Source organism: Pezoporus wallicus, unplaced genomic scaffold (genome assembly GCF_028554395.1).
Source record: "Pezoporus wallicus isolate ANWC-B61680 ecotype Strahan unplaced genomic scaffold, APGP_CSIRO_Pwel_v1 contig_5935, whole genome shotgun sequence".
In the NCBI taxonomy this organism is placed as follows: Eukaryota; Metazoa; Chordata; class Aves; order Psittaciformes; family Psittacidae; genus Pezoporus; species Pezoporus wallicus.
In genome coordinates, this window is record NW_026637215.1 from 2,356,679 (window position 1) to 2,370,701 (window position 14,023).

General features: G+C 37.3%; 1 protein-coding gene across 13 annotated transcripts in view; it reads right to left on the reverse strand.

Moving 5' to 3' along the window:
* The window catches only part of ATP2B2 (ATPase plasma membrane Ca2+ transporting 2), a 273,342-nt gene that overhangs the window by 83,494 nt on the left and 175,825 nt on the right, over positions 1-14,023 (reverse strand). For 9 of the 13 annotated variants that reach the window (XM_057404260.1, XM_057404271.1, XM_057404259.1 and 6 more), the window contains exons 6-8: positions 9,994-10,119; positions 6,631-6,723; positions 750-791 (exon numbers count right to left, since the gene is read on the reverse strand). In XM_057404260.1, coding sequence (XP_057260243.1) covers positions 750-791; positions 6,631-6,723; positions 9,994-10,119 — 261 coding nt within the window. The remainder of the gene's footprint in view (positions 1-749; positions 792-6,630; positions 6,724-9,993; positions 10,120-14,023) is intronic. The other 4 variants (XM_057404265.1, XM_057404269.1, XM_057404268.1 and 1 more) reach the window with 2 other exon arrangements.

The following is a 14,023-nucleotide window of genomic DNA, read 5'->3' on the forward strand; positions in this document are numbered from 1 at the left end:
CATTTTATTTAATAGTTTTGTATCATTAACCACTGAGCTTATCTGTTCAGTTTCTGATCTATCACCTCTGCAATCTTCAGTACTATCTGAAAAGAGAAAGCTGTAGTTTAGTTGACTTCTTTGGCATGACCCAAAGAAATTGTGATAACTGTGTCTCATACAGTAGAAAGGGAACCATGACTTTGCTTCAGAGAAAGCAAACTATTTATTTCAATTCCATCCTGAGATTGAACGTTAAATAAGGAATTCCCAAGATTCTTAATCTTCCTGTTATTTATCCTTATACTATACTCTTACATTGCTGAATAACCTCTTGGCTTTTAGGTTTTCTTTTGTTACTGCTTTACCTTCTCCCTGCAAAAGAAAATGTGTCCATACAATGCCATTAAACACCAAGGTGATGAGACATATCAAAAATAGGGTTGGAAATCCACTAACAATACATAGCATACATAACTTGCACAAGAAAATGGATTTTAAATGAGCTTTGTGACATGAAAGCATAATCTATAAATGGCTCATTAGAAATACTGCTCTTCTCCTATCCTAAATATCTGTAAGTTATAAACACCTGGGAAGGTTTCTTTGTCAGGTTTGGTTGGTTGGGGCGGGGTCGAACATTCTGTTTGAACAACAGGGCCACTTTTACACACAGGCAGAAATCACAGATTTTTATGTTACTTTTTAACAGAATTTAACTACATGCTAAAAATAAAATCCACAACCTCCTTAATACGAAAGAAGATTACCTTTGTTCTGGCTGTTCTCCATATTCCCATCCTGCATTTTGCCTATATGATGAAAAATTTCAACAGACAACAGACAGTAAACAACCTTTGCCCAAGACAGAACATGAAAATGGGAATTTACATAAAAAAGGGCAGACAAAAGCAATGAGCATGTTACAGGTACTTCTTTATGGTCAGAGACCATTGCTATTATACATCTACTTAGGACGACTTAGCTGGACACATTCATGGACTGCAGTCAAGTTCAGTGTTGTAACATATAAATATTAAGTATCAGCACATGATTTTGAGCAAATTGCAGAAGTTGAGAGGGTGAAACTAAAAAAAAGAATCCAGTGAAAATTAATATTTGAATAATATTCCTGAAATGAAATTTCAGAAAACTGGGACTTAAAAGAACCACAGGCATAATTTTTGCACACCGCAGTATACAGCATGACTATCTTAATGTAGTCCAGAATTAAATTCACTATTTTAGTAAATTAAGACAAAATATAAATAATTGTGTCAACGAATATGAATAAAAATGTAAATCATAAATGGTTTTTAACTTGCATTTTCCTCCCCTAGTTGTATTACTTAGCAAGTTAATCAAGTGCCATGAGATCGTTCTATAGTCAGGTTTATCCTGAAGATATACTTGCCAAGTGCATCCAATTTCCTATTTTAGCTACAGAGAGCCTCAGCGTTCTAACGTCCTTATGTGATTTCTTTCTTTTTAAAACTGAACATACACCATTTGAAAGTGTCTCTGAAATACCAATGGCAGAACACAAACTGGAGTGGACAAAATCTTGGTGTTTGAATCACCAGCAAACAATTTCAAAGGTACTCAAAATTTCTTGGTGGGACCCTTAGGAAACTTTCACAGTGACATCGGAATTTATCTCATTGAAAAGACTGCTTGAGTTTTGTCAATGTGACAGTCAGAAGGGATGACATTCTCTTTGTATAGTTATGTATAATGCACAATAAATAATGCTAAAGAAATTTAATAGTTAAACCACCTTTACAGGATTTCTGACACATTCCAATCAGAAATGCATCGTTAGAGTTTATAAAACTATAAAGGCTAAGGTGCATTTCCTGCATCTTTGTATTTTCAGTAACTGGGAGATCACTAAAACCTTCCCTGTCCAAAAGAGGACAAATGGCCAAATCAGCCATGAATTCATCACTTCACCCCGTGCTAGCGAGCCGCAGGAACTGAGAACCTCCAGAGTACAGGAGGCCAATCACAGCAAGGGGGTCTCAGATTTCTAACTCTGTTCCCATCTTGGCTGTAATAATATATAGTACATTCCCCTTTGCCATGAGACATGCATGGACGAACCCAAACAAAACCAAGTTTGTTTTTGCTGTGGAATTTCCTGAAGAAATTGTACACAGAGTTCACAGTTGAACTTGCTATCTCTCTAATGGCTATTTTTTTAAGAATGGTTTTTAATAAAGTTAGTGGAAGACATAAAGCATCTCTAGAGATTCTGGCTAGAGGATAAAGCCTTCCTTAAGAACTGGAAAACCCTCATTTAGAGCAGTCTGCTCTATAGCTCTCTTTTCAGAACACAAATCAAAACCTTAAAGCAGTATAATTGATGATTCTGCCATTTAAAAACCAAAACAAACCCAAGCCCAAGGCTTGCATAACTGGAAAACACAACTTTTTTTTTTTTTCTATGTAAATCCAAGTATTTAATTTGATGCTATTTATTTGCTGTTTAGTAGTGGTATTATAATTGTTGTAATGAATTACACTAACAATTCATCTACCCTGGCTACCATAAACCAGCAGGACACCAAATGGATAATCACTAACAACAGTGAGAACACCAATATGTAAGAAATATATTCTTAACCTCAGCAGCTACTGCGTTTAGGTTGTTGGGGCAAGGGGAGAGTCATCACAGCTAGTGATTTTCTGATTATGTAGATGGAATAACAAAGAACAGGTAATTTAGGTAATTATGACAGAGAAAATATAAAGAAAAGAATGTAAAGGATTTATTTCCTCCTGTTCAGAATAATTTTAAGCTTGCACTTGGATATAAATTATGAATAAAGAAAGAAATTAAGAAAGAAAATGAGCTGACAGAATCACTACTGCTGAGAGATCCTTTCTCCTTTCAGTTAGTGCTAGGACCAGAAATACTATCCCATCTTTCTGTTTTTTTTATGCATTGTTTAGAAACATTAAAGGGATGAGTATTTACTGATATTTTGATAATGTTTTATACATAATTCTTTTTTAAAGTGTAATCTATTTTCCCATAAATGTTGCAAATCTTTTCTTCTTTTCTTTTTTGAAATAAGTAAAAGGAACAGTGTTTGGGCCCTGGAGTCCAATTCTGAGTTTATTTTTATCACTTTTCCAAGCAAGGATGATGGTTTGTTATAAGAACACAGAGCCTCCTACTATGACTTGCATTCTGCAGTTGCTCTGAAGGTTCTGAATTTGAATATAACACATTCTGCATGTTGTCTTTGCCTTACTAAAATCTGTCCTTTGGAAAGCACCCATGGCACCGGTCTTGAGCTCCTACTCCGAAAGACAGGTACTTCTCCAAATAAACCTTCCAAGACAAGACTCCCACCTACCTCCTTCTCCCAGCCCTTTCTGAGGAGTCAGTGGCACAGAATAACAAAGATCTATCACTGGCATTAGAAACTGTTTGTACATGGGAGGAACTGCTCGGTATCACCTGAAGCAGCTAATGGAGCTGTGTTCTTATGTGCTGTGATGGAGCAGAAAAGCACAAAATACCCTGTGGTTTTTCCACAAGGGCTCCTCTTGCAATGGAAATGAGTTATAGCCCTCTTCATGCCAAGTTTTAGTCTGCAGCTAGCAGGAACAGACGCACATTGCAAATCTATATATAGGGGGGAAAATGACGTCAAATGGATCTGCAGTGAATACTTGGAATTCTCTCATGCAGGCTGGTATCAGAGCCAACGCATTAGTAAAACACAGGTTGATTACAAAAGTACAGATCTGACTCCACTTTACCTAACAGGAAGTTTTAGCCAATTCTCCTATGCACACACTAAATAACTTCACTTACAGTTCAGAAAATACTTTAAAATGTATTAAAACTGCAGATTGTTCTGCAGGAATTGCACAGTGATGTGCATGCATGTGCCAGAACTGACAGAATTAACGGTACCTATTGAGTATTTCAGCTGAGACTTTTCTCTGGGTCTGCTGGGGTATTTCTAGACCAGAATATAATTTTCAGTAACAAATTCTGGTACCAAATGGAAAAACACCCCCAACAACCTGATATGGAGTAGGAATGGAGCAGTGCTCTAACAACAGCGATGAGCACTCCTTTCTCTAATGAAATCAAATTTGGGGTAAACAAGCTGAAACAGTGATTGTCGTTTCCCGTATTTTCTTCTAAAAAATTTACCCTTTTTAAATGCGCTTTAAAAATAGATGAATTTTCATTAATTACATTTCTGTAACATTTTCTCATCTACTTATTCTAAAAACTGAACATATTGCCCGTAGTTTTAACAGAGACCATCAAACAGTTATGTATTTTAATCTCAACTACTAGAACTCAACAGATGTTATAGCAGTTCCTTCAATACACACAGATTGTGTCACAAACCTGCACAAATTTAACACTATAAGCTCACTGACTGAAAACAACTGATTTCTTTTGTGTCAACTCTATATTGACAACTAAGACAATATTCTCTCTGAAATGGTAACATGTTTTCAATTAAAAAGCAACAGTATTTCCTGAGCTAGGTACTTATTCAAGTATATAATATCTTTTTCTTAATTGGAGGTACTTGCTACACAGAGGTATAGGACTTCAGGTAAAACATGCTTCTTTCCAGTCACATCTCAGGGAGAATCCTCTGACATTATTGAAAAAACATTATTTCATCCCTACTGAAAAAATATCTGCATGAACTTGGTCTCCTTACTTTAGACCTTACTTTTTTCCTTCCTTTCTCCCATCCAAACCCCCTTCCATACATATCTACTTTATTCTCTAACTCATCCCCATCGCTAAGTAGGGAAACGCGTCGTATAAACACACCGGAATTTGGCAATTCCCCAGACAATTTCAAAGAAGGGCTGACCCTACTTGCCAGGAATCTGTTCTCCTCTGCACACAATGTCAGATAAGTTGAACCGTGGAAAGTATCTCCTGTTCATGTTGATCAAAGATCTGCAGAATTAGTTCTACCACCTCACCTCAAAGGAGTTAAAAGCAAAAACATGCTCAGCTGCACAAAAAACTGACTTCTGCACTTTGTGCACTGAAACCAAGTGAGGATCTATCTCTCAACTCCAAGCTAAACAGGACAGTATTGTTTCTGATGGGAAAGTATATGACAGAAAATCACATACTTACTTAAGACACTGACTTAACTTCCCTTGGAACTCCATTTATATACAAGGTTCAGGCAGTAAGACAGAACATAAAAGGTATTTACCAGGCAACTAAAGCTTGATAACGTGGAAACGAGGTTAGAACTATTTAGGACTCATCTCTGCATCCTGCTGAGTGGCAGTTGTCACCCAGCAAAGCACTTAAGCAGATGCTTAACTTTGTGCAACTTGCATGACTGATCGTAACTGTGACACTGCAGTCTGCAGAGGGACTGGGGGGTGATACCTGGCAAGACTTGGTATGCGTACATCTGGTTTACACACAACAAAGTAGAATTATAGAGCATAAAGAATGGGGAATGATACATTCATCGTTCATTTCCTGGTTCTTGGTCTCTAAGGAATCTGAAATCACAGTGCAGGAACCAGGATGATACACGTTCCTGTCATGCAGTGAGATGTAGAAATGATAAATCCTAGTGTCCCCACAAACTTAGCATGTGAAGGAGCAGAGTTAAAATCTGGTTACATGTTTCTTTTGAATCCTAATAAAATTCTTTTAAAATAGCCTAAGAGATTTCCTTTGCCATTGCTTTAAATAAGATATTGCACCAGTAAATCTTCGTACTTGTCTAGTACTTGGCATTGCTGTGTCAGAAGCTCTGGTTTCACATGCATAATGCAAGAATGACTGACCTGCATGGAAAAAACATTCTATCACCAACACGATGAAAAGCAGAAATACTGTTGTCAGTGTTCCTGGTGCAGCACAAGAGTGGAAGGGTTTTATGGCAAATAAAGACTAATGCATCTGATTATTACAAAAAATAGAGCTGCTGCCTAGACTAATATTGACCCATTCCACTTAATACTGTTATTAGACTATTCAAAGAGATATCTGCATGCTAAGAAGTGGGGTCAAGAATCTGTAATAAGAGACAGCCAAAACTGACTACTGCAATATTTTTTTGTTTCTTTTTTGTAAATACAGGCAGGTTCATTAGATGATCCCTGTCTAATCTTCCAAAAAAGATGCTCAGCGCAGCAAAATTCCTAACAGACTGTTAGTTGAAACCGAGCCAGATTCCTGATCCCAAGCACTGTTTCTCAGAGCTGCATGAAGACTAATGAATACTTATGAGAGTGCCACATCAGAAGAAGAGAGAATCATTTTATCATGGTGTTCTTCAGATCTATGCTGGCAAATATGTGAAGAACTTTACAATGAAGGCAGCTCAAAAGTTTTGAAACTAGCCTTGCTTAACTGGTCCTTTTAACTGCAGTTTTAATTAATGACAAATACATCATAATTCCTACTTCTTCCTCTCCCTGCTTAAATCTGTGTGAATGAAGTCAGTTGTAGCATCTTTGTGGCATCTCTTATAAGCTACCATAGAGTTTACGGAGTAGGATCTCTCAGAGGGCAATCACATGCACATATAACATCTGTGCAGTTCATCAAAGGAGGAGGGGATCTTACAGAGTCAGGAGAGGAATCTATCAAATACAGCAAACTGGGTGTTCGTGACGTACCATTGACTAAGCTGGCATTTGCATTACCAGTGGCATTTGCACCTGCTGCACCATCTGTAGCTGAAGGAGGGTGGGAGGAGGGATGGGAAGAATCTACTGAGCAATAATGGATAAAAAAACAAAATATAAATAATAATAATAACAACAACATGAACAAATGCACATGACAAAACAAAACCATTTATGGAATACTGAGGCTTTGTTTTCTTCAAATCAATCTCGTTTAAATTAATTAACATAATTTTCAAAAGCAAAATATCATTACAGAGATGTTACAAAAGCAAAAACTCATACATGGAATAACAATAAGTAAATAAAATGAAAGGCATTTAATAGAGTTGGTGAGAACTGACAGTACACAGTATTATGTGCATTGCACTGGTCCTTTTATGTGTGATTTGTTTAATATAATGTTATGCAAATATTAAAATGGTTGAAATATTTCCCTTGAGTTTATGAATTTACACATTACATTTGTTTTTACATTATTATATTACGTTTATGAATTCACAACATTACAGATCTTGTATTTTATGTCATGTTGCATATTATGATGTGTTATTGCTGATATAACCCAGTCTAACATGGGCTCAACCTATATCCTACCATAACCTAGTTAATATGCACATTGACCTGAACAGAAACATTAAGCTTTTCAATATTGTACGTGGAAATGGCAAATGAAGTTTTGAGGAGAACAAGGAGTTATTTTAAATCCAAATAACAAATGGAACTGGTTTGTTATGAAATGAAAAACGTATCAGAAAATAATTTTTTTCTGGTTTTAGCCATTATCTGCAAAGTAGCGAAACCGGTCAAGAAATCTTTCCTAGCAGGAAGGTGGAAAACCCAAGGAAGGTTTTATTACTTTATTATGTGTTTTATACTAGAGTTCACAAGTTTAGCCTCTGTACATAATAGATTAACTAAGCCTTGTTTGGTTCGTGTTGGTCAATTGTTCTCAACGGAACACAGAAGTCCTGTAATGAATCCTGACTGAGACTCTTGGACTCCTGCAGCACCTAACCCATAGTGGCTGTTTGCCACTGTACTGGTTTGGTATTCAAGAACGATAGCCTCCTTTTATTTACAAATGGTAAATTGGGAGAGGAAAATAAACAGCAGACAGGAGTTAAAAACATGCCCTGGGTGACTACGTTCGTGCAAATTTTAATTGCAAATTTGACTGCTGTGCTGGTAATAACTTAAACTGTTTTGGTTACTCATGCTTATTTTTTATGCCATTTGGATAGTCACACTAACCAGCGCAGCATGAACTACCAGCAGCAAATCATGCATTCCAACATTTAATAGGCTGTAATTTGCTTCAGAGTAACTGATTATTCAAGCTTAACATTAAGACTTGCAACACCAACAATGCACGCACACTGAAATGTTTGCCACGAACAATCCTGCTGATTTAAATTATTCTTAATTTAACTGCACTGATTCAAAGACAATTATCAGTTCAACCATGATTTGCCCCAAAGCTGCTGGCTAAAAGCCTCATCCTTTCATTTGACGTGGTACAATTCTTACTCTACCTGGAAGCTGATGTCCATCCTCCTGTTTCACACCTGCATGATGGTTTTTAACAGAATATTAATGAACAATAAAAGCATGCACCCACAGGAGACTGAAACAAACATTTATGATTTGCAGGGTTTCAGAGAGTTGCAGGTTCATACACAAGAGTACATTATTTGAGGCTGGGCCTCAATCTACAGCCAGCTCTGCCCAGCACAAAGCTGCTACCAACAGTAGAAAACGTGAAGGGATTTTCTTGGTATTGTAGCTATATCCAATTAGATTCAGTGTCTGCATATAAAGTTCTTTGATACATGTGTCAGAGTCTCTGTGTCTGGGTAGTAAGTTACAAGCACAGTGCAGTGCATTACTCTGCTACCTCTGATTTCTCTTTCACTGTCTTTCAAGGCCATCTACAAAGAGACACGAGAGAATCATCAGTGTCCTGAGCAAAACAACACACAGAGAAGGCCAGCCCAGTTAAACAGGGACAGAAGGGCAAATGACTGTCACTTCCAAACAGGTACTGAGCTTCCTCTTCCTCACCTATAATACCCTTTGTCACTGCCAAAACAGATGCTGCCAGACCTCAAAAGGTCCATGGCCAAGAGCCTTTCTTTTAATCGCAGCAACATCAAACTCTAAGATACTGTTCAAAACCAGTCTGACATGGAAGAGCTTTACTTTGGGAAGTTTCAGCCTGAATGGTCCCGGAACTAACCATGCCTAGCAGGTATTGTGAATTTCTGGGTAGAAATGAAAGGGTAAACATTGCATAAAGCCTTCCATCAACTCAAAAGGGATCTCCTCAGAGAAACAAGTGCAGCCACCTTTTCCACGTATTCGGAAATGGAAATTGTAGGTCATGAAAACCATGTGAATTTGGCCTTCCTAGCTGCAGCTTCAAATTAATAGGATGGAAATGACAAAAAAGTGGAATCACACTTCCTGACAGAGACTAAGTCAAACGTTCAGTAAAGCTCTAGCTGCTCTTTTTCATCGATGGCAAAACCCACTGAAAAGTGGTGAAATTACTAAAACCCCATCTTAATTAGCCCTAAAATTAACTCTGACAGATAAATATTCTTAGAACAAACTTGGAACGAGATTCTGAAAGGAGACTTGAACAATGTACAAGACTATGAACCAAACCTGGAAAGCACACACATTAAATCATGTTTCTGCTTATGGGTGCAAGCCATAAATTAGCAACTGCTTATGGCATCACTATATGAAGGCAAAAAAGTCTACAGAGACTTCTTGATTCCATTAACTGGCATCAGACTTCAAAGCTAAATTCTGTCAACAGTTTTTGCTACTTTCTTGTCTCTTATTAGTCTTAGCCAGAACTTTACACCTTAAGAAATTAAAATGCCTCTACAGTCATTAAACACCCAGGCAAGCAAAAAGCCACCATGAATCTCTATTTTACTTTTGAAGCTCAAAGAAAGAGGCTATTTCCATGGCCAAGTTGTTGGTTTTTTTCTGAAAAAAATAGTACATAGAGTTAAATGCACAAGAGCAAAACCTTAGCAAAGTTTTGGTGAGTATGGGTTTATGTAAAGAAGACATGGCAATGGGTGGGTGCCCATGTGTTCCCTTGATTGCATTATGTACTAAGAATCCACAATTTCACACTGGAAAAACATCTTGTTATCCAATGTATTTATTGGTTAACAGCTTTGGCTGTTTTTCTGTGTGACATGTAATGACAAAAATGTATACAAAAAAGGAAGTTGTTAAAATCATATTTATTTGTCAGAAATGGGGGAGAGCCCTGGCTACACAAAGCCCAAGAGCTTTCTTCAGAGCATATTTATGTGTTGTGAAATTTACCTTTCTTATCTTTCTTTTCTTCTTCTTCTCCTCCAGCCCCTAGCAGGGTGAAGATGATGCCTGTCTGAGAATTCACACCCACAGCAGTTACCAGCATCCGTCCAGAGCCTTCCATGACGTGAGTACCTGAAAATATGCAGTGAGAGTTATATGTAGCTGAAAAAATAGAAAGAACCACCATTAAATATTTTATGCAAGACTTTTACTATAGTACTGAAATAAATTTGTTACATTTAAAAAATCTATACTGAGGTAATATAATTACATACCAAAAATAACCCCTATTGTATATTATTCTCTACCAAGAATGGATGCTTAACTGCAAATCCCAGGCTGCACCTGCATGAACCACACACATCAGATTCCTTTTTCAAAAGCAATGTTGTCACTAACCGAGTTTACATAATTGTGGGAAAGTTTAGCTTCATCTAGTTAATTCTTGTAACTGAGCAGTCTTTCAGAGTTCTGCAAGCATTCCTCTGTGACTCTGGTCAAGACTGCACTGACTGCACATGCAATATTGTCACATAAATGAAGTGAAAATACATGTGCGGTTTCTTCTCATCTTGCTCACTTGATTTACATGCATAGAAAAAATGTTTTTGAAGAGAATTTCACGTCTTTAAAATGAAAAAAGCCACACAAAGTCTTCAAGGAGATGTTACAGTAAACCAGCAGAATCCCAAACAGGTACTTGAAAACAAATTCATTGTGAGAGATTTCTATTACTGCGGTACCAATCAAAATGTACGTTAAGTTTTCCTGAGAAGGATCATTTGTTTAACTAGATAATTTTACCATTCTTTAAAGTAAATTCCTTTCCAGAAATATTTCATGCTTTAGTGTACAGAAATTGTTTATTTACAGCTCTTGTTCCTATATTGAACCAAACAATAGATGCATCCAGGTCACACATAGCCTCTAAGAAACCTTTTGCTATGAGTTGTGGGAGCAAAAACCAATAGAAATTCCCAGAAGTGATAGAAAATATTCTGATTTAAATCTTGGAAAAATTTTACAACCGAGCAGAAAACTGTTATGCCCATTAAGCGTAAGTCACTGTGCGAACACAGAGGAAAAGCTGTAATTTCTCAACACAAGAGCAAGGACGGGAAGCTTACTGGACTTGTACTCTTTTAAATATTCTTTCCTGTATATGAAGGAGGAAGTAGTTTGGAAACGATGAAAACAGACTGTAACACACCAGCTGTCAGCCCTGAGAAACAAAATCACAGCACACAAAAAAGACGAGTGTACATTTATACCTCCAGGTGAACTACGGGAAGACCCATGGTTAACTAGAACCTGCTCAGGAAGTATTCTGTTATTTAACAATTGGTTTTAATCCTAGGTGCTACAGTTCTAAATACATTTTATTTTAAGAGCAGTCATTATTCCCCATTTGCAGCTGTGGAACACCAGAAGAATGAGACCAGATGGAATCAGAACAAGTTCACCAAAAATGTGAGATCCACTGACCTTCCTTAAGACAACACCACAGTTTCATTCATGCTGCAGCAGCACGAATTTGGCAGGGGCATTAACTGACTTGTCCTAAATAGTGCTGTGGCTAATGAGGTAAAAATTCTGGTAAGCTTATTCTCAGCTATCTTGCCCCTAGTCACTCACCCACGACCATCACCAACTACCACTCAACATTTTAAAACCGAAGTTGTTCACTGGGGCTTGTAGTTCTGGAATGTACTGCAGCAGGGCACACCTGAAACCATAACAAAAGAGCCATCTTCAAACAAGCTTTCTGCTAGCTCCTGCAACATGGACTCCTGACTGACTGCACCATGAGCTGGCTGCACTGAGCACGTGGGGAGTAGAATTGATTTCGCAATGAGAATCTTATTGGGCATTCAGGTCTCCTAACCCTGAATGGCCACAGAAAGATCTTTTCTCCCCTCCCTTTAAAAAAAACCACTGCTTTTTAGGTACAGAAAATATACTCATTTCAGTGAGTTCTCTCAAAAGCTAAAAAAAGTGAAGATATATGGACCTGTGCCCTTATACAGATTTGTATTATATACACACACAGACACACAAACGCTTGCTGTTCATCCAGTCGCTGTCCTAGAACATGGTAAGCAATGCAACTATCTATTTATAATCAAAATATCTTTCTCTAAATAATCAAAATCTCTCATGTTCTTAAAAGGAAAATAGAAACACAGAACAGAGAGAACATCTGTCAACACTGAACCTAATTTGAGAGCATAAATATCTCATCAGAACACTGAGAAAACTTCAGCAGAAAGAAGCCAAATAAAAACCAAAATGCACTAATGGTCAGACATCGCAAAGAAAAGCAACAGACTTTCTCAGTTCATTGACAACTGTTCCTGTGGCTTTGTGAGACAAAATTTGAGTCCTTAAAATGTCATTTGCTTTCTTTCATATGATTGATAGAGAAAAACATCACAGGCATACAAATCAGGACTGCCACCCAAACAACAAAACACAAGTTATGTTCAAGCCTAAAGGAACAGATCTTTAAAAACCAAAATAAGCTGCATTGTATTGGCTCAGACAAAACAGAAAATGTCTGAAACTTCACTTCAAAATTAGAGGAGCCTTTCTTTTTTAATGTTAACACCATTTAAAACATATTTCAATTAAGAACTTGCTTTTAATATTCCCATGTCTTTTTCTGAAGGACTCTTTGTACTGGACTACAAGGGTGGGTAGAAATATCCTCCAAAACTTGGCACACACATTTCTGTTTCCAAACCACTCTATTAAGAAAACATGTACCCACCAGATTTCACCACCCTACACCAGGAAAAGACAAACCTGCCTTAACCTGAAATGCCTTTCTGAACCTTTTCCTAACATTAGTTTTGTAAAACATAATTCAAACCTGTTCAGGTGCACACAAAAGCATGTTTTAGAGATGGTACTAATTTATCATCACATTATGTTCCGCTAGTGCTATGGAGAATTCAGCAGCATCTAAGCTAAGCCACAGAACTGACCTCCTTTCACCTAACTGGCAATTTCACCATTTAAATGGCATTATACTACCTTGAATAAAGACATGGGCACTGTAACTTCAATCAGCTATTGTTATAGAAATGGAGTTTTGGAATGAATGTGTGTTTTTCACTGATCTGCACACTAAGCACATATTTCAGCTTCATCTTGAACAATTCTACTGGCCCCTTTCCTTCTCAAGACTGGTTTTTCAATATTAGTAAAATCATTCTTTCACATGCTGAGTATTTAATTTCAAGTTAATTAAATACTTACTAAATTACGACTATTCCAAGATACAAAAGGAAGAAGTCTAGTTTAGTAAAAAAAGATAGAAACAGGTTCAATGGATAAGAAACCTATTACAGCGTGTACTTCTCAGACAAAAATGCCACTAAGCATGAGACTGCTCAGAACTACCTGAGTTTAATAGTAGTACTGGTGAAATAGATTGGAAATAGAGCTGAAAAACAAAAACGAAAGCTAGAGCTGGGCAGTTTGGGGGTTTTACACTGATTTGCTACTTCCAGCAAACTTGGGGTGAACAAAAGTTCTCAGCATATCTAAGCAGCTGTTTCAGTCACTGCAGTTACTAAGAGGTAACTGAAATTAATAATAAGGTGAACAAACCACCAGAAGAAACCCCCTCATCCACAAGTAACTTCAACAACCGGAACTTCTGAAGTGAGCTGCTCAGTTCGGACCATTTCTGATGCACTGGAAGCCCAGGGCCGAGTATTTCCTGGCAGGGAATGAAGACAGAATCAGAACTGCTTTTCTCCAAAAAACAACTGACCCGGTTCCTCACTCCAGCTTCCTTTTTTTTTCCAAACCTCACAAAGCACCACAAAAAGAGATTTCTTTTGTATATGTGTTCTTAAATAAGCTCTCTTCGTTTCAGATCCTTGTTGTGCACTGATACAAGTAACCATCTGTAAGAGTCAGGTTAGAGTAAAGTAGTGATCTGTCAAGTTCAGTTCAGCAAGAACTATACTGGGTGAGTTCCTCTATGTAACTCTTTCATACCTTAATCAAATTAATCTAAATGCCT